This window comes from Ranitomeya variabilis, chromosome 3, assembly GCF_051348905.1.
Source record: "Ranitomeya variabilis isolate aRanVar5 chromosome 3, aRanVar5.hap1, whole genome shotgun sequence".
In the NCBI taxonomy this organism is placed as follows: Eukaryota; Metazoa; Chordata; class Amphibia; order Anura; family Dendrobatidae; genus Ranitomeya; species Ranitomeya variabilis.
In genome coordinates, this window is record NC_135234.1 from 1,169,207 (window position 1) to 1,195,709 (window position 26,503).

The 26,503-nt window shown below is 45.2% G+C and overlaps 1 protein-coding gene across 2 annotated transcripts in view; it reads left to right on the forward strand.

Annotated features, from left to right (window-relative positions):
- Positions 1-20,149, forward strand: part of NDUFV3 (NADH:ubiquinone oxidoreductase subunit V3) — a 32,533-nt gene extending 12,384 nt beyond the window's left edge. Inside the window, exons 2-4 of one of the 2 annotated variants that reach the window (XM_077293522.1) lie at positions 634-691; positions 6,231-6,986; positions 19,935-20,149. In XM_077293522.1, coding sequence (XP_077149637.1) covers positions 634-691; positions 6,231-6,986; positions 19,935-20,104 — 984 coding nt within the window. In that variant the 3' untranslated portion in view covers positions 20,105-20,149. The remainder of the gene's footprint in view (positions 1-633; positions 692-6,230; positions 6,987-19,934) is intronic. The other variant, XM_077293523.1, reaches the window with a different exon arrangement.
- Positions 20,150-26,503: the final 6,354 nt, after the last annotated feature.

A 26,503-nucleotide genomic window follows, 5' to 3' on the forward strand; every position in this document is an offset into this window, starting at 1 on the left:
CGGAGTCCCAACCTTTTCTTCAGTCGGAATTATGACCAGTTCCTTTTATTAGTTAATTTTACATGCGACCACTCCGGCCTCTGCTAAAAAAAAAAATCTTATGAAGAGGAGGAATTTCACCTCTCAGCACATAACGCTCCAAAGTGTCGCCAAGAGAACGGCTTTACCAGAAGAAGATGGAAGTTCTGGAGCAGCTGAGCCCAGACCTGAACCCAAGGGGCAATCTGTGGTGGCCTGAGGAGGGCGCTGTATACAGGAGATAACAGATGTGAGGAGCCGGCAAAGATCGCCAATTCTCGATGTGCCGTGTGATAGATCCCGACCCAAGAAAGACTGATCGCTGCCCGAAACGCATAGGGGACTGCAGCAATGCATTAGTGTAAGTGTGTGCAGATTTATGCAGCAACATTATTTTAGTTATTTTTCTTTTATCACCCGATAACATTTCATTTTGTTTTTCAGTAGATTTGTACAAATTATGGGCAACATGAAAGGGAAAAGTCCAGAGATGGTTCTTCTTGTAGGATTGTTTTACATGGCCACAATCTAACATTTCACAGGAGCGTTTGGACTGTTAATGTTCCTGAGAGTGATATCAGGGGTTTGGTAGTGACTGTATGTCCATCTGTCCAGCAGGTGCTGCTTCTGCTGCCGAGGATCGGTGTGACCCCTGTCCGGGGTGAGAGTGGAGGTGAGAAGTCCTCGTACCCCAGCACCCGTACATCTTGCCTACAGTGGCTGCTCATGGCGTTCCTTCAGGGCAGGATTTTCTGCAGTCTGTTTCTTTCAGGAGGAGACCCTAATAACAAAACTGCACCAAGAGCAATAGGCGATGCACCCAAAATCCTGCCCTCACCGGCATGAAAGTACAAATATCCCACACCCTTGAACTCAGAAACATAAAACTAAACTAAACTATCTTTAAAAAAAAAAATACAATAAAAATGTTGTAATCGTAATGGTCAGGATAATTAAATTGTCACCTTTACCTGCTGGTGAACGCTGGAAGCACAGGTCACCGAAAGGTGGAATTGCTGTTTGTTCTTTTTTCCACCCTGTCCACCACAAAAATTAAAATGTTGTATTTACATTGTATAGACCCAAAATGTCACCATTTAAATCAACAAGTCCTGCAAAAATGAACCCCATCAGCCATGGCTAGACCGCCTTTCCAGGCTGAGACCTATGGCCTGACTTACAGTATGGTGTGGACCCACATCCTCATCATTCTCTCCATGTTGCCTGAATGGTTGTGCGTGGGCCCTACATGAATAGCCACGCATGGTGTCGGGGAACAGCTTGCAGACCCCGTAGATATCTCCCTGCCATTGCCCAATGCTCACGAACCAGCACTCCGCCGCCTCCAATCGTCAAGACAATTCTACAATTGGCTGATGAGGCCTCAGTGTTTTCATTACTAGGGCGGATATTTGAGAGCTCTCACTGAACGTATAGCATATATACAGTACATCCGTTTCCAACTCAAGGAATATATATATATATATATATATATATATATATATATATATATATATATATATGTGTGTGTGTGTGTGTTTCTCACAAAATTGGAATATCATCAAAAAGTGAATTTCTTTAAGTTCTTCAATACAAAAAGTGAATCTCCTATATTCTATAGAGTCACTACACACCACAGAGTGATCTATTTCACGTGTTTATTTCTGTTAATGATGATTATGGCTTACAGCCAATGAAAACCCAAAAGTCATTATCTGAGTAAATTAGAAAAATTAACAAAACAGCATTTACAAAGGTGCCTTAGTCTGTTTCAGTAGCTCCACAATCATGGGGAAGACTGCTGACCTGACAGATGTCCACTGACACACTCCACAAGGAGGGGAAGCTACAAAAGATCATTGGTAAAGAGGCCGGCTGTTCAGAGTGCTGTATCCAATCATATTAATGGAAAGTGGAGTGGACGGAAAAAGTGTGGTAGAACAAGGTGCACAAGCAACCGGGATAACCGCAGCCTTGAAAGGATTGTTAAGAAAACCGCCTCAACGCATTAACCTAACTATCCCTGTGTGGCCTATTAAAAATAGAAAAAAAAACCAAAACACATAATCAGGTTCCTCGCATCGTGTTCTCATACACTTTATGCAGTTAATAGCCTCTGTGTCTGTACTGCTACATACTTAGGCTGATAACCGGTTCATGCAGCTTTACATGAACACCCGAGCCTTACACTATGGCTGGTCCAAATAACTAAAGCAATTGTTACCATCCACCTCTTGTGTCTCCCTTTTCCTCATAGTTTGTAGCTTGCGAGCAGCAGGGCCCTCATTCCTCCTGGTATCTGTTTTGGACTGTGATTTCTGTTATGCTGTAATGTCTATTGTCTGTACAAGTCCCCTCTATAAGTTGTAAAGCGCTGCGGAATATGTTGGCGCTATATAAATAAAAATTATTATTATATTATTATAAAAGGCCATTCAAAAATGTGGGGGAGATTCACAAGGAGTGGACGGCTGCTGGAGTCATTGGTTCGAGAACCTCCACACACAGACGCCTCCAGGACATGGGCTACAACTGTCCCATTCCTTGTGTCAAGCTACTCGTGACTAATGACAACGCCAGAAGCGTCTTACCTGGGACAAGGAGAAAAAGAACCGGACTGTTGTCAGTGGTCCAAGGTGTTGTTTTCAGATGAAAGTGAATTTTGCATTTCATTTGGAATTCGAGGTCCCAGAGTCTGGAGGAAGAGTGGAGGCCACAATCCAAGCTGCTGGAGGTCTAGTGTGAAGTCTCCGCAGTCAGTGATGGTTTGGGGAGCCATGTCATCTGCTGGTGTAGGTCCACTGGGTTTTATCAAGGCCAAAGTCAGCGCAGCCGTCTACCAGGACATTTTAGAGCACTTATCATGGTTAATTTTTGGATTTGTGGCAGCTGTTTCCCCTATAATTTAAATGTAGCTTTTTTTCCTTTCATGCCAGCAATGGTTAATGTTAGTTTCCTTGCTGTAAAAGCTCACAGACACAAAAAGAGGACTTAAAAATCCTCCAAAAATTGGAAAAAGTTACAAAAAAAAAGCAGAGATGATTAGCCGGCTGAAGCCTCCAAACAAATGCACCATCAGGGTGCAGCGGACCCGATTAACGATGGCAAAAACACAGGTGCAAAAAATACAGATGAAACAGCCACTTTCAATCCAGTGTTGGCTGTTTGGCATTAGTGCACAAAAAGATAAGAGATAACAGTCTGTATGTGGCATTGTTCACACAGGCAATGCAGAGCATCTGGTTTACAGCCTATTACTAACGCACATACAGGCGGGCCACCCAGTGCTACAGAATGCATGCTGTGTGAACAGAGGCCTACAGTTTACAGAGCCATCTTGGTCCGACTGCACCCTGCTAGATAAAGTGCAAAAAAAACCACATCAATGTATGTAAGGTATTAGTTTATATTGGGGCCTCAATACGCAAGCTGGCAACCCACGTCAAGGGTCCTTACATGTTGCCAGTCCTAACGCTAAACATTGAGTAAAAGCTCACAGACACAAAAAGAGGACTTAAAAATCCTCCAAAAATTGGAAAAAGTCACAGAAAAAAAAACAGAGATGATTACCTGCTGAAGCCTCCAAACAAATGCACTATCAAGGTGCAGCGGACCCGATTAATGATGGCAACAACACAGGTGCAAAAAAGGTGACCACTCCCACCATCGTTTAGTCACCTGACGCATCAGCTGACTGTTGGTGATAGTTTTTCTCTGGAGACCAGCGGTGAGTTGGAAGCTCTCTGGTGTCAGCAGTGTATCAGCTGCTTGAGGTCCTGGTTCCATATCCTCTGCTGTGTGAAGCTTGAAAGCTGAGTTTTCTTATTCCCTTTCATTGTCTCGTGCTTGTCACTACCCCCTGTGTTTACACCAACTGCAGTGGTGAGCCTAGCGTCCTTGCCGGCCAGTGCACTAGCCAGCGTATAGTGAGGTGACAGGGACTAGGCACGTGATGGTGGCGGGGTGAAAGGACCTGCATAGGCACAAGCTGTGTTAGGATGTGCCCCATCCCTCATTCCCTATTGTTAGGACCTTCCTCCCCCTTTTTCCATTCTCGTTGTTGGTGTTTGTTGTGCCATCCGCTGCTCCAACCCTTGTGGGTCGTGATAGCACTGCATGCTTCCCTCTGCCGACAAGCTTTTTGGAGATGGAAATGTCATTCTCCAGCAGGACTTGGCCCCTGTCCACACTGCAAAAAGTACCAATACCTGGTGTAAAAACAACAGTATCACTGGGCTTGATTGGCAGCAAACTCGCCTGACCTTAACCCCATAGAGAATCTATGGAGTATTGTCAAGAGGAAGATGAGACACCAGACCCAACAATGCAGAGGAGCTGAAGGCTGCTATCAAAGCAACCTGGGCTTCTATAACCCCTCAGCAGCGCCACAGGCTGATCGCCTCCATGCCACGCCACATTGATGCAGTAATTGATTCAAAAGGAGCCCCGACCAAGTATTGAGTGCATTTACTGAACATACATTTCAGGAGGCCAACATTTCGGATTTTACAATCCTTTTTCAAACTGGTGTTATAAAGTATTCTAATTTACTGAGATAATTACTTTTGGGTTTTCATTGGCTGTAAGCCATAATCATCAACATTAACCCAAATAACCCACGAACAACTGCCACCACCAATCGTTTATACAGGCCGATTGGACACCTGACGTATCAGGGGTGCAGTTTATAGAGCAAGAGGAATGAAGCAAGCTATTAAATTTTAAATATTTAATTCTGAAAAGTAGGCAGTGTTTAGAAAAATATGCAAAAGAGGTTCCAAAATGAGAGCAAAACAATATGGTATATACAATTGCATGGGATAAAAGGGATAATTAAAGAAAATACTAAATCTGTGTTATAGAAATGGCTCAGAGCTTAGTGGAGGGAAGAACTCCTTAGAGCAATGGGCAGAACCACGGAGCACTTTTTTCCAGAACTGACAAATGACAAAAACCCAAACTTTGATTCTATTAACTCAAGGTTACACCCACATACCTGCATCGGGTGAGCTTGTATGGGAGCTGGTCGTTAGATGTGCTAGGTCTTTAGAAGAATAAGAAATCCACATATTTCAAGATATCTCCACCCCTGGAGGTTCCAGGCAGGAGAAATTGTTGTCATGCTTCCGATCACGATTTTACCTTTCTATAGAGATGAAACATGGCATGGATAGCATCATCCATCTGACCCGACATTAAGTTGGAGATGTTAATCTGGCCTTACCGTGATGTGAGTGGTTTATGTTTGTCAGTTCATCACAACGCCAAAAATGTATCTCCCATAAATATTGGATCGATGCAAACACCTATATTCCATCAAAATGCAAAGGAAAAATTGCAGCACCAACAGAAAAATAAAATATAAAAAGTGTATAACATAATAAAATCAGCATATCAAGAAAACCAAAAAGATGGAGGGCAGAAAAAACGTTTTTCTTCCCTTCATCTTTTTCGTCTTTTGACATGCTGTTTTAATGATGTGTTAATACATTTTTTATATTTAATATTTGTTGGTGCTGCAATTTGTATTTTTGTATTTGTCTTCTGTGCCGGGTATTACGGCGCTGTAGGTTCCGTTCATCACCTATGGACTATATGCTACCATGATCCATCCTGGCTGGGCTCATAATCGTTTATTCACAATATTCATGACTGGCTCCAAAGATACCTTGGAACACAGGAAGCATACTTTGCCTCTGCGTATAGGAATCCTATTCTTGGTGCCTGGCTCTCAACAGATTCCCTACTGTAATTACCTGTTCATGGCAAGACTTCCTACTTCAGTGGAGGTTGAAGTTTTGGCTCTTTTCTAACTTCCCTAGTTATAATTAATCCCATATGTTCAATGTGAGGGTTATACGTGCTCTCTGGAGATATGTCCATTCATTTTACTAGTTGATCTACGACACACAGTGTGAAGCCCCAGGGAGGTCAGCGGGTTGTTTTAATGGATCATCACCTTGTGCAACGATCTCTGTGGCTGCATCAGCTGGGTCATATTCTGATGTATCATTCCTCCTATGTGTGGTGGCATGATGTGGATCTGACTGTATATATGGCCAGGCTCTGGACTTAACCCCCTTTCATAATTTTCCCCCACCGTGGGCCAGTAATACCATGTCTTTCTCAGATGTTTGCTTGCAGTAATGAGCTCGCAGCTTGAAGTATCTTGCGGTGACTGTTTTGTGACCCTGAATATCTCTTTTTCTTAGGTAAGGGCTCACCTCACACAGGAGACAATAAGACACTAGTCATATTTCCAGTGAAAGCTTCTTACTTCCAGCAATCAGATGCAGGTGAGAATAGAAATGGCACCCTCAGACCAGTGGCAGCTCCGCTGCTGGAAGTGGGAAGGTCGGGTAGACTGTCAGACAGAGAGATGCAGCCTGAACAGAAGATTTTGAGCCCCACTGATCAGTGCATGGATGGGTCATCTCACATAGAAGATGATTCTGGCTCTGATTCTAGCTCTGATTCCAGCTCTGACTCCGAAAGTGAAGAAGAGAATAGGAAGGTCACTCACGTGAATAAAGGACACAGCAGTGGAGAACTCAGGGATTGGTCACCATCTGCCCAGAAGTATTCCCCTAGTCCTGGTCACACAAGTCTGGAGAAAGAGTGTCTAGTGGCACAAGGGCAAAAGGTCAGAACGGGGTTGAGCAAGGAGAATGCTGAAGATATGCAAGACTTTGCCCAAGTGGTGACCATAGAAGAGAAGGGTCTGCATGCTCCACCCCTACACTCAAAGATGACATTACTTGCCTCAGACAAAGTGAAGACAGTAGATCGGTCGGGGCTTTCTGAAGGAGCTGATTCCGAGGATTTTGTGATACCGTCAACATTTGAGGAACTGCCCTCAGAAACAGTAGAGACACCAGCTTCTGATTCCAGTGTGACCCACATCCTATCATCTACATCATCAGTGGAGCTTCCAGTATCGGAGAAGACCGCAGAGCTACAGAAACCATGTGAGGACACTTTGCTTCTTCCCTTCGTTTTCTGCCATCTATCTCCTATCCAAAAGCTTACTGCTCAGTCCTCCATGTCTATGCCATCGACTCTGCATCTTGTTCCCAGCTCCTGCTCCAAACCTGCTGGACAGATACTTGGAGGGGGGCTCCTGTCTGATCTTCATTGCTTGCTCCTTACGTCTCTGTGTAACAATGGCTTATATTCCCCTTAACATCCTTCCTTGTATTTTCTTTTGACATTTTTATAAGGGGCTAATGTTTCTCCTGCAGAGGTATGACAGGATCATTGAGGACGGTATATGGTAGTAAAGCGAAGTGTGGTGGCTTCTCTGTCTGTCTTGAATGACACTGTGATCTGACATTACAGAGCCAGGGGCTTCACCAGTCAACAGTGTATATAATGTAGTGTCCATGATGGTCGCAGTCTCAAGGCAAAATTGTGATGACTAAGTCATCTCGGAAACAGCAGGTCCCGTGTGTTTATCCTCTATATATGACAGGTCTTGTGGGATGTTCCCAGTAGGCGGAGGATCTTCTGAGGTGTTTTCAGTAGATGGCAGGTCTTGTGGGATAATACCTTTCATAAGTGGCTACAAGTGAAAAGGTTATTAGAGCACAAGTGACAGCTAGCAGCCCCAGTCCCATAGAAGTCACTGAACTTAAATGTACTGCTGGCTATGATAGAACAGGTTTAGTGCCGGAGCTATAATAGATATGCGGAGCTTCGTAGCTATGACAGAAAGGTACCAGGACATGCAGAATGTCGTAGCTATGACAGATAGGTAACAGGACATGCAGAATGTCGTAGCTATGACAGATAGGTAACAGGACATGCAGAGCGTCGTAGCTATGACAGATAGGTAACAGGACATGCAGAGCGTCGTAGCTATGACAGATAGGTAACAGGACATGCAGAATGTCGTAGCTATGACAGATAGGTAACAGGACATGCGGAGCGTCGTAGCTATGACAGATAGGTAACAGGACATGCAGAATGTCGTATCTATGAGAGGTAACAGGACATGCAGAGCGTCGTAGCTATGACAGAAAGGTACCAGGACATGCAGAATGTCGTAGCTATGACAGATAGGTAACAGGACATGCAGAATGTCGTAGCTATGACAGATAGGTAACAGGACATGCAGAGCGTCGTAGCTATGACAGATAGGTAACAGGACATGCAGAGCGTCGTAGCTATGACAGATAGGTAACAGGACATGCGGAGCGTCGTAGCTATGACAGATAGGTAACAGGACATGCAGAATGTCGTATCTATGAGAGGTAACAGGACATGCAGAGCGTCGTAGCTATGACAGAAAGGTACCAGGACATGCAGAATGTCGTAGCTATGACAGATAGGTAACAGGACATGCAGAGCGTCGTAGCTATGACAGAAAGGTACCAGGACATGCTGAGCGTCGTGGCTATGACTGAAATGCGTCAGGACATGCGGAGAACCGTAGCTATGACAGAAAGGAATCAGGACATGGGGATCACCGTGGCTATGACTGAAAGGTACCAGGATATGCAGAGCACCGTAGCTATGACAGAAAGGTAACAGGACATGCGGAGCACCGTGGCTATGACAGAAAGGCTTCGGGACATGTGGAGCACCGTGGCTATGACAAAAAGGTACCAGAAGATGTGGAGCACCGTGGCTATGACTGAAAGGTGTCAGGACATGCATTGTGTCACTTCTTGCTGCATAGTTTCCGATGGTTCAGAGTAGTAAATTGACTTCTCTCCACCATCAAAACATATAATAGTAGGCAAGTGATCTTCAGGGAAGATATTCTGCTATATGAGTCTTCTCCTGGCATCATGTGGATGTAACGCCTACCCTGAGCATTGTTCGATTCCCCCTTCATGGCACTGGATCCCCTAATTGCTGCGCCTCCGTCAGCAGGGTAACGGTCGATCAGAAATGGATTGAGGAACATGGCAAAGAGATCAAGGTGCTAACTTGTCTCCAAATTCCTCAGATGACCGTTCAATCAAGGATTTATGCTGAAAAGTGTCGGATTTATACAGACCTCACCGAGTAAAGCATTGGATCTCATGAGAGGAAGCTCTGTTGCTTAAGCTTTGTTGTTCTCGACACTTTGGCCCCGTGCAGAGCAGAAGTTTCCAGTGCTCACTGCTCACAATACATCTAAGTTAAGGGACATATCAAGCATTAAAACAATCCTGGTTTCTGGTGAAGATGTGCAGATACTGTAACAGACTGTATCATGTGAGTTCAGCTTCAAGGTCACATCTGATAGAAGCATCTGTTGGACACAGGAGGGTCTACCACATGAGTTGCTGAGGGCCACCATTTATTTCTCTGCCTCCACTGCAGTCCAGTAAAGGTACCTTCACACTCAGCAACTTTACAACGAGAACAACAACGATCCGTGACGTTGCAGCGTCCTGGATAGCGATCTCGTTGAGTTTGACATGCAGCAGCGATCTGGATCCCGCTGTGATATCGCTGGTCGGAGCTAGAAGGCCAGAACTTTATTTGGTCGTCAGGTCGGTGTGTATCGTCGTGTTTGACAGCAAAAGCAACGATGCCAGCAATGTTTTACATGGAGCTAACGACCTGTGAGAACGAGAAGTGAGTCGCCGTTACGTCACTGGATCGCTCCTGCATCGTTCTGGAGCTAATAATACCAAGATGAGGCAACATACTAGATACTGGGAGAGGTAGGAAAGTGCAAAGATAGTGCAAAACTACCCCTCACCCAAAGAACCCAACTCCATATGAGCCATGAGAAAAAAGGGAGAAACTAAGGAGCATATCGGTAATGACAATTTTATTAGTACAAATACAAAACAATTATGTTCATACAATAATATATAGATAATTCATAATCAGGATGGTTAAAAAGAAGTGAGTGGGGATCACCAGGTGTGTACCACCAATGGAGTCAGCATGCGGACATACAAGAACCCTATGGCTATAGTAGCACACAGATATATAGGCCAAGAACTGGCATATTTCTGACGAATAAGTAACAGTAGTTCTTACCAATGCTGAGCCCGACAGTGGCACACACCCGGAAAGATCCTTGGCACGGTCTCCGACGCGCGTTTCGCCCACGATTTCACGTAGCTTTATCAAGGGGAGATGCCCCTGAGCGTGTCCGCCATCATTAAATGTGATAAACCGACCCCCATGTGACCAGTCACGTGTGGCATAATAGCCAATGAAATCTGGAAACAGCGGCGCATGCGCACGCCGCCCGCCAAGCCACTCCCCCGTAGCAGGCGTCATGCATCCCGGGTGTGCCTGGGAAAAGACCCAGAGCGCACGCGCGAGGCACTGGAGACGCCGCCACGGAGGGGAGCAAGACGGGAGGCGGCGCACGCGCACTCCAGCACGAGACTGCTAACAGGGAAAAGCCCTGTGCATGTGATATTTTACAGGTAAATATAATACATGAGGAGCGGTAGATAATATAAATAGGAAGTAAGCCACATAGCAGATCAATAAATATACCGCACACAATGAATGTCATACCATTGAAAACGTCATAAACAAGACAAAAAACAATCTAATCCATTTTGCTTGTGACACGATATTGATGATGATATAATACATTCAAGCTGCGGCCAGCGATGATGAGGATCAAAGATGATAAAGGACACACGCAGACATCAGTGGGTTAAAAACTGCAAGAAAGAATCATACACAAAAAAGACACATAAATAAGGGAATAAAAACAAATATAAAACCATAGAAGGATCCAACATGGATACCCACCCATGAGGAAAGATGATACAGAGGGCACAACATGGTGACAAGCACAAGAGCATAATAGAACAGTTTGCACAATGTTGCTTGATATATACTTAAGCAAGACACGTCATAGATATCACATCAATGTGGCTACAATTACCACAGGTGAGGGCCTTCATAGAAAAGAGGAAAAACTTAAAGACTCGTTAAGTCCTTTGGGTGTCATTGTGTCCACCCGGACAATCCAGCTGGCTTCCCGCTGGGCAAGAACCTTCTTATAATTGCCACCCCTCAGTCCCAAATGTATACTCTCGATGCCTCTGACCTGAAGGGTCCTCGCATCACAACCATGAAAGTGTTTGAAGTGGCGAGGAATGGTCTTCAGGTCAGAGTCATCCACTACAGTACTAGCCGCCTGTATGTCCCTAACGTGTTCGCGGACACGTATCCGAAGTTCCCTCGAGGTCAATCCAATATAGATCAATGAACATCCACATGTGGCGTAATACACCACGTTGGATGTACCACACGAAATACGCTGCCGGATGGAAAACTCCTTACCACCATCGGAAGATTTGAATGTGGTGGCCCGGATAATGTTTTCACACGCCAAACAATGGCCACACCGGAAACAGCCTAGGCTCGGACCCCTGGTACTAAAGGGATTGGTATACGGGGCAGTGTAATGGCTACGGACAAGAAGATTGCTTAGGTTTGGGGATCTCCTTGCAGTCATTAGAGGACAATCGCCCAATACTTGTGCAAGGGAAGGCCCCCAAGAATAGGCGGACCGCTGCCAGCCCATGCTCATGGTCAATGCACGTATAGAGCGTTTGTACATCGGCGGTGACTAGGAGGGTACCAGGCTCCACAAAAATACCGTCAACCCGTGTAAGGACGTCCGTCGTGTCCCTAACGTATGATGGCAGTGTTTCTACAAGAGGTTTTAAGAAGAAATCTATGAATCTACAAATTGGATCACAAAGGCCATCAATACCAGACACGATCGGACGGCCCGGTGGGTTGACGGGATCTTTGTGGACCTTCGGAAGCAGATAGAACGTAGGTATCCTTGGGAACTTTACTGTTAAACCATCCAACATCTTCCTGTCGATAATACCATCCTCAAAAGCCCTACCCAGGATGGTCTGCAGCTGAGAGGAGAAGGAGGTCAAGGGACTATGTGTCAATTTAACATATGTAGAGGCGTCTCGTAATTGACGGAATGCCTCTTTCTCATATTTGTTGCATGGCCAGATGACTATGTTCCCCCCCTTATCAGCTGGTTTGATAATGATGTCTTTAAAAGACTGTAGTTCTTTTATAGCCTTCCTCTGTTTAAATGTGAGGTTATCAAATCTTCGTCTGGAAGACAGTAGTTTAAGATCTTCCGTAACCAGACGAGTAAAAATATCTACAGCTGGACACAGTGACAGAGGGGGGAACCTAGTCGATCTGGGCATGCAGCTTGATGGAAGCCTACCTTTAGGTTCACTTGACTGTTCCTCCAGGAGATCTTCTAAGGCCTGTAGGGCCTCCCTCTCCATCTCAGACGAGAGCCCCTGGTCAGAGTGATTCCTAAAGTGCAGTTTTTTAAAGATAAGTTTCCGGGAAAACAAGTGGAGGTCCTTCAGGGCTGCAAAAAAATCAAACGAATTAGTAGGTGAAAAACTCAAACCCTTGCTCAGGACCTCGATCTGAGCGACCGAAAGGGACCGAGTAGATAAATTGAGTACCTGAAGACCTCCACTGTTATTTGTTCCCAGTTGCTTGTTTGCCACAGTCCCAGCCTTTGATGCTTGTCTAGTCGTCATCTTTTTTGTATGTGACTGTATCCCAGGCTGTTCACCCCTTACATCCATTCGCGGGATATACCCATCCTCAGAGGGTGCATTCGAGCGAGTGGATCTGGAGCGGGACCTGGAGCTTGAGATGTTTCTAAAACGGGAACGTGACCGATCTCCTGTGCCTCGCCATCTGTACACATTCAAAGTTTGTTTATCTTGTACATCCCTCTTGAATTTTTTGGATTTCTGGCCTTGATTTTTGGCACAGGCGGCCGACTTGGAGGGTCGGTTTAGGGATCGAGGATATAGTCGAAGAAGCATTAGGAGGGGTCTTGATAGAGCCAGGCGGACACCCCGCAGAGACCTCCTTTATGCCAACAATAGAAAACATATGGGAGATTCAAATTATGACAAAGTTAGGTTCATAACAACTTACAACCATGAATGGTCCCATATGAGAGAAATACTAAAAAAACATTGGCCGGTGTTAAAGACTGAACCTTCCCTTGCACAAGTATTGGGCGATTGTCCTCTAATGACTGCAAGGAGATCCCCAAACCTAAGCAATCTTCTTGTCCGTAGCCATTACACTGCCCCGTATACCAATCCCTTTAGTACCAGGGGTCCGAGCCTAGGCTGTTTCCGGTGTGGCCATTGTTTGGCGTGTGAAAACATTATCCGGGCCACCACATTCAAATCTTCCGATGGTGGTAAGGAGTTTTCCATCCGGCAGCGTATTTCGTGTGGTACATCCAACGTGGTGTATTACGCCACATGTGGATGTTCATTGATCTATATTGGATTGACCTCGAGGGAACTTCGGATACGTGTCCGCGAACACGTTAGGGACATACAGGCGGCTAGTACTGTAGTGGATGACTCTGACCTGAAGACCATTCCTCGCCACTTCAACTTGGGACTGAGGGGTGGCAATTATAAGAAGGTTCTTGCCCAGCGGGAAGCCAGCTGGATTGTCCGGGTGGACACAATGACACCCAAAGGACTTAACGAGTCTTTAAGTTTTTCCTCTTTTCTATGAAGGCCCTCACCTGTGGTAATTGTAGCCACATTGATGTGATATCTATGACGTGTCTTGCTTAAGTATATATCAAGCAACATTGTGCAAACTGTTCTATTATGCTCTTGTGCTTGTCACCATGTTGTGCCCTCTGTATCATCTTTCCTCATGGGTGGGTATCCATGTTGGATCCTTCTATGGTTTTATATTTGTTTTTATTCCCTTATTTATGTGTCTTTTTTGTGTATGATTCTTTCTTGCAGTTTTTAACCCACTGATGTCTGCGTGTGTCCTTTATCATCTTTGATCCTCATCATCGCTGGCCGCAGCTTGAATGTATTATATCATCATCAATATCGTGTCACAAGCAAAATGGATTAGATTGTTTTTTGTCTTGTTTATGACGTTTTCAATGGTATGACATTCATTGTGTGCGGTATATTTATTGATCTGCTATGTGGCTTACTTCCTATTTATATTATCTACCGCTCCTCATGTATTATATTTACCTGTAAAATATCACATGCACAGGGCTTTTCCCTGTTAGCAGTCTCGTGCTGGAGTGCGCGTGCGCCGCCTCCCGTCTTGCTCCCCTCCGTGGCGGCGTCTCCAGTGCCTCGCGCGTGCGCTCTGGGTCTTTTCCCAGGCACACCCGGGATGCATGACGCCTGCTGCGGGGGAGTGGCTTGGCGGGCGGCGTGCGCATGCGCCGCTGTTTCCAGATTTCATTGGCTATTATGCCACACGTGACTGGTCACATGGGGGTCGGTTTATCACATTTAATGATGGCGGACACGCTCAGGGGCATCTCCCCTTGATAAAGCTACGTGAAATCGTGGGCGAAACGCGCGTCGGGGACCGTGCCAAGGATCTTTCCGGGTGTGTGCCACTGTCGGGCTCAGCATTGGTAAGAACTACTGTTACTTATTCGTCAGAAATATGCCAGTTCTTGGCCTATATATCTGTGTGCTACTATAGCCATAGGGTTCTTGTATGTCCGCATGCTGACTCCATTGGTGGTACACACCTGGTGATCCCCACTCACTTCTTTTTAACCATCCTGATTATGAATTATCTATATATTATTGTATGAACATAATTGTTTTGTATTTGTACTAATAAAATTGTCATTACCGATATGCTCCTTAGTTTCTCCCTTTTTTCTCATCGTTCTGGAGCTGCTGGGTTTGACGTCTCTACAGCGACCTAAACAGCGACGCTGCAGCGATCGGCTCGTTGTCTATCGCTGCAGCGTCGCTGAGTGTGACGGTACCTTAAGAGATTTCTGAAGTTGGGCAATCTGGAGATGTTCTGTTACAGGACTTTCCTATGAAGTACTGATGGTTCCTCGGGCCTCAACTTCTGGCCACAAATCATTTTATTCAGATGGCTCTTTTCTCTTCTTGGGTCCTAGAGTAACGGACACTACATGTCTAAGGTTTGGACACACCTGTTCAGTGGTTTTTCTTGTTCTTATGGAAAATTACATATTGTAGATTCAGACTGAAGTTAACAAAACCACAAAGGAACACGTGGAAACAAGTGAGGAAAAAAAGCAATGATTCCTCAACTATCTTTTCTCTGTTTCACGCCCCTCATCATTCTTACAAGCAGCTCTATCAGGTCGTCACCTGGAGTGGCTTCCCATGAACCCTAACCCTAAGGTTGCCTAATCAAAATTGAATTCATGGATTCCTCAGCCTTCAGTAAATTTTTGCTGCTGTCGAGTGTGTTTGCAAAGGCAGTTATGATGCAGAGCTCCATAAAGTGCTGGGCTTATTCCACACCTATTCTAACCCAGAATATGGCAAGAAACAACGAAGAGAAAAATAATTCCATCATTACTGCAAGACATGAAGGTCAGTCCGTCTGGAAAATTGCTAGAACCTCAAATGCAGTCATGAAAACAATTGCCATGATGAAACTGGCTCTTGTGAGGACCCAGGAAAGGAAGACCTTTGATGCAGAGGACGAATTCATCAGTTACCAGTCTCAGAAACAGCAAAATAGCAGCACCTTAGATAACAGCCTTCATAAATGATGCACAGACAAAAAAAGGGAATCTGTCAGCGGGGTCGTTCCTTCTAAGCAGTCTGTATGGGCATGTGGGTCATAGAAAGCTGAATAAGATGACTACCTTGATATCTTATTACAGAAAAAAAAAACACTTTTGTTTGCTTTTCAATGAGCTGCTATGATCTGTAGCACAAATTTGCCTGGGTATCTGCCTTCACAGCTTATTGTAGATGACAGGGGGCATCACCAGTGTGAGACATGTAGATCTAGAGAGTGAACTGCCCGTCATTTTATGTCCCCTACTGCTAACGCTCACTTTCATAAGCTTTGGAGGCCAATTCTCTTTCTGGAAGATCTACAGTGTGTCTAGAAAACAGATCTTAACAGCTCATTTACACATTAAAATGTGGATTTCTCTAGAAGAAGACATCAGATCACAGGTATCACGGTATCATTTAATGCAACTTCCTATGACCTCCATGCCCAGGAGAGACTATCCTTCTGACTCGTACTAGACACCTCTCAGTGTCAGCCTTCCAGAGGAGACTACAAGAATCAATTTCTGGTAGAATTTCTGCATCCAATCCAGTACTGAGGACTGCAAACAAGTATAACACAAAGACTGGACATAAGATCAGTGAAAACCTGTACTGAGTTGTTATGAGTCTTGAGATTTTTGATACCAGGCGCCACGTTTGTCAGATGCAGAAAAGTTGAGGGTATGGTTTCCACATGTGTGGTGCCAGTGTGAAGCATGGAGGAGAGGTGTAATAATGCGGGTAGTGCTTTGCTGGTAACACACTTAATGATTTGTTCCAAGGTACACCTACCCAGCACGGCAACCACAGTGTTCGACAGCAACCGCCATCCGTCTGGTCTTCGCTTAGTACAAAGACCCAAAACCCATGTCCAGGCTACATAGAGAGCTGTGTGATCAAAAAGGAGAGTGGCTGAGTCTAATGCTATGGCTGTCACAATCACCCAAACTCCATCCCAGTGAGGTGATTCACAACTGCTGGAAGCCATTCCAAAGAGACAACCAGATGAGAGAAGATAAGAGGGGCGTAAAGCCATCAGCAGAGTAAAAGGGGACTACTTTGTAGATATCTGAGGCTTGGCACTTATTTTTCGTTTTTTCACACCTTTCTTATTTCCATATATGTTCCTTTATAGTTTCTGACTGAAGGTTGCAAAACTATAATTTCCACATTCCAAATAATGTCAAAGAAAAACCAGAGGTGTCTAAACGTTTGAATGAAGCTGTATGTAGTATCCCTGCTCTCCTCCAGTCTTGTAATGCTGGTTATGTGCATGACACGGTGTGAAATGTGAGGGTAAAGTAGTGCTGAGCGGAATATCACGGGCAATGAGGACTATACACAAGGGTGGGACATTGGCCGAGCGATGATGCGCTACAAGACCCCATTACAGGGACCATTATGTAATATCCCTGCTCTCCTCCAGTCTTGTAAAGCTGGTTATGTGCATGACACGGTGTGAAATGTGAGGGTAAAGTAGTGCTGAGCGGAATATCACGGGCAATGAGGACTATACACAAGGGTGGGACATTGGCCGAGCGATGATGCGCTACAAGACCCCATTACAGGGACCATTATGTAATATTCCTGTTCTCCTCCAGTCTTGTAATGCTGGTTATGTGCATGACACGGTGTGAAATGTGAGGGTAAAGTAGTGCTGAGCGGAATATCACGTGCAATGAGGACTATACACAAGGGTGGGACATTGGCCGAGGGATGATGCGCTACAAGACCCCATTACAGGGACCATTATGTAATATCCCTGTTCTACTCCAATCTTGTAAAGCTGGTTATGTGCATGACACGGTGTGAAATGTGAGGGTAAAGTAGTGCTGAGCGGAATATCACGTGCAATGAGGACTATACACAAGGGTGGGACATTGGCCGAGGGATGATGCGCTACAAGACCCCATTACAGGGACCATTATGTAATATCCCTGTTCTACTCCAATCTTGTAAAGCTGGTTATGTGCATGACACGGTGTGAAATGTGAGGGTAAAGTAGTGCTGAGCGGAATATCACGGGCAATGAGGACTATACACAAGGGTGGGACATTGGCCGAGCGATGATGCGCTACAAGACCCCATTACAGGGACCATTATGTAATATCCCTGCTCTCCTCCAGTCTTGTAATGCTGGTTATGTGCATGACACGGTGTGAAATGTGAGGGTAAAGTAGTGCTGAGCGGAATATCACGTGCAATGAGGACTATACACAAGGGTGGGACATTGGCCGAGCAATGATGCGCTACAAGACCCCATTACAGGGACCATTATGTAATATCCCTGCTCTCCTCCAGTCTTGTAATGCTGGTTATGTGCATGACACGGTGTGAAATGTGAGGGTAAAGTAGTGCTGAGCGGAATATCACGTGCAATGAGGACTATACACAAGGGTGGGACATTGGCCGAGCGATGATGCGCTACAAGACCCCATTACAGGGACCATTATGTAATATCCCTGCTCTCCTCCAGTCTTGTAAAGCTGGTTATGTGCATGACACGGTGTGAAATGTGAGGGTAAAGTAGTGCTGAGCGGAATATCACGTGCAATGAGGACTATACACAAGGGTGGGACATTGGCCGAGGGATGATGCGCTACAAGACCCCATTACAGGGACCATTATGTAATATCCCTGCTCTCCTCCAGTCTTGTAAAGCTGGTTATGTGCATGACACGGTGTGAAATGTGAGGGTAAAGTAGTGCTGAGCGGAATATCACGGGCAATGAGGACTATACACAAGGGTGGGACATTGGCCGAGCGATGATGCGCTACAAGACCCCATTACAGGGACCATTATGTAATATCCCTGTTCTACTCCAATCTTGTAATGCTGGTTATGTGCATGACACGGTGTGAAATGTGAGGGTAAAGTAGTGCTGAGCGGAATATCACGGGCAATGAGGACTATACACAAGGGTGGGACATTGGCCGAGCGATGATGCGCTACAAGACCCCATTACAGGGACCATTATGTAATATCCCTGTTCTACTCCAATCTTGTAATGCTGGTTATGTGCATGACACGGTGTGAAATGTGAGGGTAAAGTAGTGCTGAGCGGAATATCACGGGCAATGAGGACTATACACAAGGGTGGGACATTGGCCGAGGGATGATGCGCTACAAGACCCCATTACAGGGACCATTATGTAATATCCCTGTTCTACTCCAATCTTGTAAAGCTGGTTATGTGCATGACACGGTGTGAAATGTGAGGGTAAAGTAGTGCTGAGCGGAATATCACGTGCAATGAGGACTATACACAAGGGTGGGACATTGGCCGAGGGATGATGCGCTACAAGACCCCATTACAGGGACCATTATGTAATATCCCTGTTCTACTCCAATCTTGTAAAGCTGGTTATGTGCATGACACGGTGTGAAATGTGAGGGTAAAGTAGTGCTGAGCGGAATATCACGGGCAATGAGGACTATACACAAGGGTGGGACATTGGCCGAGCGATGATGCGCTACAAGACCCCATTACAGGGACCATTATGTAATATCCCTGCTCTCCTCCAGTCTTGTAATGCTGGTTATGTGCATGACACGGTGTGAAATGTGAGGGTAAAGTAGTGCTGAGCGGAATATCACGTGCAATGAGGACTATACACAAGGGTGGGACATTGGCCGAGCGATGATGCGCTACAAGACCCCATTACAGGGACCATTATGTAATATCCCTGCTCTCCTCCAGTCTTGTAAAGCTGGTTATGTGCATGACACGGTGTGAAATGTGAGGGTAAAGTAGTGCTGAGCGGAATATCACGGGCAATGAGGACTATACACAAGGGTGGGACATTGGCCGAGCGATGATGCGCTACAAGACCCCATTACAGGGACCATTATGTAATATCCCTGTTCTACTCCAATCTTGTAATGCTGGTTATGTGCATGACACGGTGTGAAATGTGAGGGTAAAGTAGTGCTGTGTGGCATATCACGTGCAATGATGACTGCACACCGGTGGGACATTGCCTGAGCGATGATACGCTACAGACCTCATTACAGGGACCTGTTAATTAGCGGCAGAGTCGGATGCTTACCCTTGATCTTGAAGGTCGTTGACATTTCTTGTCTCCCTATCTCTTCAGGGTTTTGACTCCATAATTTACGTGACCATTAATGTTGATTTTGAGAAGGGGACAATAATTTTCTAGTTTAACGCCATAGCTTTCAGTGCTACATGTGCCATTAAGATCTAGCGATGAGTGAACCATGTTGGATGCCATTTTATATCTGCAGTCACTGGAGAGATGGTGGGGAGCAGTTTACCTTATGTTTTTGACACCTCCTTGATTTCTTCATCCTTGTGTTCTGCTGCCTTTCCTTTTTACAATCACTGTCTTCTCTTGCAGATTTACCCCTGGAGCCTCGTGCTGCCCCCAAGGAGCCATTTGATAACACAAATTACCAGAATTTGCAGCATTTTTCCTACACACCCTTCACCTTTGTAGATGTGGACGTGGAGCTGGCGAAGCTTCGTCTGCCACAACCTTCATCTGGTCGTCCTTCACCACGTCATTGAGACCTGATTGTTTAAAAAAATAAACTCTGTATATATAATGCTTTAGCTTGACCATCTTATCTGTGTTTTTCTGCACGCCATTCCTGAGCACCATTACAAGGCGACAGCTTTTTATTATGACCTTCCTATGCCATGATCCCAAAACAAAATGTCCCACTCTTTTTTTTTTAATCAGATCATTTTTATTGATAAGAAAACAAACATAACATTGTTACCAATATAAGAACGAATAATAACTTGTTCATAATTAGAGATTAAGCCTTTACATTACTGTTATGCATTTAATTGTATCGACAACTCTCCATATATCCAGCTGTAACTGAGTTATTGATTATATTGATAAATGAGAACAAACGGCCCCCCGCCTCCCCCCCCAATAACACCAGACAAAAGTATATATAAAGAGAGCTACATCCAATATACCCTAACCCCAATAACACCAGACTAAAGTATACTGCTCGAAAAAATAAAGCGAACACTTAAACAACAGAATCTAATTCCAAGTAAATCAAACTTCTGTGAAATCAAACTGTCCACTTAGGAAGCAACACTGCTTGACAATCAATTTCACATGCTGTTGTGCAAATGGAATAGACAACAGATGGAAATTATTGGCAATTATCAAGACACCCTCAATAAAGGAGTGGTTCTGCAGGTGGGACCGCAGACCACATCTCAGTACCAATGCTTTCTGGCTGATGTTTTGGTCACTTTTGAATGTTAGTTGTGCTTTCACACTCGTGGTAGCATGAGACAGACTCTAAAACCCACACAAGTGGCTCAGGTAGTGCAGCTCATCCAGGATGGCACATCAATGCGAGCTGTGGCAAGAAGGTTTGCTGTGTCTGTCAGCGTGGTGTCCAGAGGCTAGAGGCGCTACCAGGAGATAGGCCAGTACACCAGGAGAAGTGGAGGGGGCTGTAGGAGGGCAACAACCCAGCAGCAGGACCGCTATCTCAGCCTTTGTGCAAGGGGAGACAGGAGGAGCACTGCCAGAGCCCTGCAAAATGACCTCTAGCAGGCCACAAATGTGCATGTGTCTGCACAAACGGTTAGAAACCGACTCCATGAGGATGGTCTGAGTGCCCGACGTCCACAGATGGGGGTTGTGCTCACAGCCCAACACCGTGCAGGACACTTGGCATTTGCCATAGAACACCAGGATTGGCAAATTCGCCACTGGCACCCTGTGCGCTTCACAGATTAAATCAGGTTCACACTGAGTACATGTGACAGTCTGAAGACGCCGTGGAGAGCGATCTGCCTGCAACATCCTTCAGCATGACCGGTTTGGCAGTGGGTCAGTAATGGTGTGGGGTGGCATTTCTTTGGAGGGCAGCACAGCCCTCCATGTGCTCGCCAGAGGTAGCCTGACTGCCATTAGGTACTGAGATGAGATCCTCAGACCTCTTGTGAGACCATATGCTCGTGCGGTTGGCCCTGGGTTCCTCCTAATGCAGGACAATGTCAGACCTCGTGGCTGGAGTGTGTCAGCAGTTCCTGCAAGATGAAGGCATTGAAGCTATGGACTGGCCTGCCCGTTCTGCAGAACTGAGTCCGATTTAACACATCTGGGAGATCATGTCTCGCACCAGCCACCATCGTCACGTTGCATCACAGACGGTCCAGGAGTTAACGGATGCTTTAGTCCATGTATTGGAGGAGATCCCTCAGGAGATCATCCGCCGCCTCATCAGGAGCATGCCCAGGCATTGTAGGGAGATCATACAGGCACGTGGAGGCCACACACACTACTGAGCATCATTTCCTTGTCTTGAGTCATTTCCACTGAAGTTGGATCGGCCTGTAACTTCATTTTCCACTTTGATTTTGAGCATCATTCCAACTCCAGACCTCCTTGGCATATTAGTTGTGATTTACGTTGATCATTTTTAGGTTTTATTGTTCTCACCATATTCCACTATGTAATGAATAAAGATTTACAACTGGAATATTTCATTCAGTGATATCTAGGATGTGGGATTTTAGTGTTCCCTTTATTTTTTTGAGCAGTGTATATACAAAGGGAGTTACATCCAATATACCCTAACCCTCAGCCTCCCCCAATAACACCAGACCAAAGTATATACAAAGGGAGCTACATTCAATATACCCTAACCCACCACCTCCCCCCAATAACACCAGACCAAAGTATATACAAAGGGAGTTACATCCAATATACCCTAACCCTCCACCTCCCCCCAATAACACCAGACCAGAGTATATACATAGAGAACTACATCCAATATACCCTAACCCTCTGCCTCCCCGCCAATGACACCAGACCAAAGTATATACAAAGGGAGCTACATCCAATATACCCTAACCCTCTGCCTCCCCCCTATAACACCAGACCAAAGTATATACATAGGGAACTATATCCAATATACCGTAACCCTTTGCCTCCCCCCAATAACACAGAACAAAGTATATATAAAGGTAGCTACATCCAATATACCCTAACCCAAATAATACCAGACCAAAGTATATACAAAGGGAGTTACATCCAATATACCCTAATCCTCCGCCTCACCCCAATAACACCAGACTTAAGTATATACATTATTATGTATTTAGCTCCATTGATTCCATGGTCCTGTACATGAGAAGGGGTTACATACAAATTACAGATATCACTTAGGGTACTGTCACACATTGGCACTTTGGTCGCTACGACGGTACGATTCGTGACGTTCTAGCGATATCGTTACGATATCGCAGTGTCTGACACGCAGCAGCGATCAGGGATCCTGCTGAGAATCGTACGTCGTAGCAGATCGTTTGGAACTTTCTTTCGTCGCTGGATCACCCGCTGACATCGCTGGATCGTTGTGTGTGACAGCGATCCAGCGATGCGTTCGCTGGTAACCAGGGTAAACATCGGGTTACTAAGCGCAGGGCCGCGCTTAGTAACCCGATGTTTACCATGGTTACCAGCGTAAAAGTAAAAAAAAAAAAACCGTACATGCTCACCATCTGATGTCCGTCCGGTCCCTTGCCGTTCGCTTCCCGCTCTGACTGTCTGCCGGCCGGAAAGTGAGAGCAGATCACAGCGGTGACGTCACCGCTGCACTCTGCTCTCACTGTACGGCCGGATCTGTCAGAGCAGGAAGTGGACGGCAAGGGACCGGACGGACATCAGATGGTGAGTATGTACGGTTTTTTTTTTTTTACTTTTACGCTGGTAACCACGGTAAACATCGGGTTACTAAGCGCGGCCCTGCGCTTAGTAACCCGATGTTTACCCTGGTTACCCGGGGACTTCGGCATCGCTCCAGCGCCGTGATTGCAACGTGTGACCGCAGTCTACGACGCTGGAGCGATAATCATACGATCGCTGCGACGTCACGGATCGTGCCGTCGTAGCGATCAAAATTGCACTGTGTGACGGTACCCTTACAGTACGCAAACTAACAATCACAGACTGATACAGAGGGGAGAGGACCCTGCCCTTGCGGGCTTACATTCTACAGGATGGTGGGAATGGAGACAATAGGTTGAGGGTTGCAGCAGCTCCGGTGTTGGTGAGGGGGCAGCAGGGTCATTGCAGGCTGTAAGCTTTCTTGAAGCGGTGGTTTTCAGGATCCGTCTGAAGGATCCAAATGTGGTTGATAATCTGACGTGTCGGGGCACAGAATTCCAGAGGATGGGGGTGTTGAGGGAGGATCTAAATTGATCCTTCACGGTTGACTCAGTGATTTCCAAATTAATCTACAGGTCGTTGCCGGCAACTGAAAATGACCAGAAGGAGACGTGTGTCTCTGGGGTGATCGAGCAGATCTCTGCCCCCCGTTTATTGTGTATCACCTTTCATAATCATAGAAATTATACTTCAACCAATCAGCATAAGCACACGCTCACGGTTCTTAACCTATAAGAATGCAGGAAAAACTTAACCCATGAGGAGACAGAAAAAACGGAAACTACAGATATTGTCGTGTCTTCTTGGCATAGAAAAAGCATACCAACAGGTGCCTCAGAGTCCTGTATAGTGATACACCCCCGAGTCCATTATCTGGTTCAAGAGAACACTCTGGCTTTGTAGCAGAACAGACTTGTGAACAACAAGATAAAGTTACTTCATGACAGCTATAACCTTTTACCTAATTGAATAACAGAATTTATCTTTAAGCAACAAGAAAATGGAGTCAAAAGCACAAAATGGAGAATCTTTCTTAATTTGTTCCTTCACATTCCCCCCTAGATAAATTTTGTTAATGTCCAGCATCAGAGGTACTATCCCAAGCTATAAGCTCGAGGGGTACTGGTCTTCACATGGCTGGTGCCATGTTACCAGCCATGGCTGTTGCGGCGCACCCGTCCCCCCTGTATACTAGAATTTACTAATAACAATTATTGATAACAGTGGTGGGGATCTTTTGAAGATAGACATGCGCTTGGCTTCAACATCTTCATCGGGTAACTTTGTGAAATCGGTGTAGAGAAGAGCAGGGGTGGCAACGCTTTTGGTTTCATCATTAGTTGTCTTAGTGCAGAATTTCCAAATACATACAGAAATACACCAAAGAACAAGTTTTAGTATTACATACATAACAAGGATAAAGGCAGCAATGTGTAACAAACTTTGCAAGATTCCAGCTATCCAGCCCCCAAGTCCCTCAAACCAATTTGCTGGATTAAGAAAGGAGAAGGTGTCTGCCCACCAACTGTCCTTATTACGGTCATTGTCTTTATCATATTGATCTCTGAGTCTTTGAATGTCCTCTAACTTTATCTTCATAGTTCTATTGGGATCTACAGTTAGGTCCATATATATTTGGACAGAGACAACATTATTCTAATTTTGGTTCTAGACATTACCACAATAAATTTTAAACAAAACGATTCAGATGCAGTTGAAGTTCAGACTTTCAGCTTTCATTTGAGGGTATCCACATTAAAATTGGATGAAGGGTTTAGGAGTTTCAGCTCCTTAATATGTGCCACCCTGTTTTAAAAAGGGACCAAAAGTAATTGGACAGATTAAATAATTGTAAATAAAATGTTCATTTCTAGTACTTGGTTGAAAATCCTTTGTTGGCAATGACTGCCTGAAGTCTTGAACTCATGGACATCACCAGACGCTGTGTTTCCTCCTTTTTGATGCTCGGCCAGGCCTTCACTGCGGTGGTTTTCAGTTGCTGTTTGTTTGTGGGCCTTTCTGTCTGAAGTTTAGTCTTTAACAAGTGAAATGCATGCTCAATTGGGTTGAGATCAGGTGACTGACTTGGCCATTCAAGAATATTCCACTTCTTTGCTTTAATAAACTCCTGAGTTGCTTTGGCTTTATGTTTTGGGTCATTGTCCATCTGTAGTATGAAACGACGACCAATCAGTTTGGCTGCATTTGGCTGGATCTGAGCACACAGTATGGCGGCTCTGAAGACCTCAGAATTCATTCGGCTGCTTCTGTCCTGTGTCACATCATCCATAAACACTAGTGACCCAGTGCCACTGGCAGCCATGCATGCCCAAGCCATCACACTGCCTCCACCATGTTTTACAGATGAGGTGGTATGCTTTGGATCATGAGCTGGACCACGCCTTCGCCATACTTTTCTCTTTCCATCATTCTGGTAGGTAGAGGTTGATCTTGGTTTCATCTGTCCAAAGAATGTTCTTCCAGAACTGTGCCGGCTTTTTTAGATGTTTTTAGCCTTTTTCTTCTTGATGCTTATGAGTGGCTTGCACCGTGCAGTGAACCCTCTGTATTTACTCTCATGCAGTCTTCTCGTTATGGTAGATTTGGATATTGATACGCCGACCTCCTGGAGAGTGTTGGTCACTTGGTTGGCTGTTGTGAAGGGGTTTCTCTTCACCATGGAGATTATTCTGCGATCATCCACCACTGTTGTCTTCCGTGGGCGCCCAGGTCTTTTTGCATTGATGAGTTCACCAGCGCTTTCTTTCTCTCTCGGGATGTACCAAACTGTAGATTTTGCCACTCCTAATATTGTAGCAATTTTTCAGATGGGTTTTTTTCTGTTTTCGCAGCTTAAGGATGGCTTGTTTCACCTGCATGGAGAGCTCCTTTGACCGCATGTTTACTTCACAGCAAAACCTTCCAAATGCAAGCACCACACCTCAAATCAACTCCAGGCCTTTTATCTGCTTAATTCAGAATGACATAATGAAGGGATTGCCCACAACTGTCCATGAAATAGCCTTGGAGTCAATTGTCCAATTACTTTTGGTCCCTTTAAAAACAGGGTGGCACATGTTAAGCAGCGGAAGCTTCTAAACCCTTCATCCAATTGTAATGTGGATACCCTCAAATGAAAGCTGAAAGTCTGAACTTCAACTGCATCTGAATTGTTTTGTTTAAAATTCATTGTGGTAATGTCTATAACCAAAATTAGAAAAAGGTTGTCTCTGTCCAAATATATATGGACCTAACTG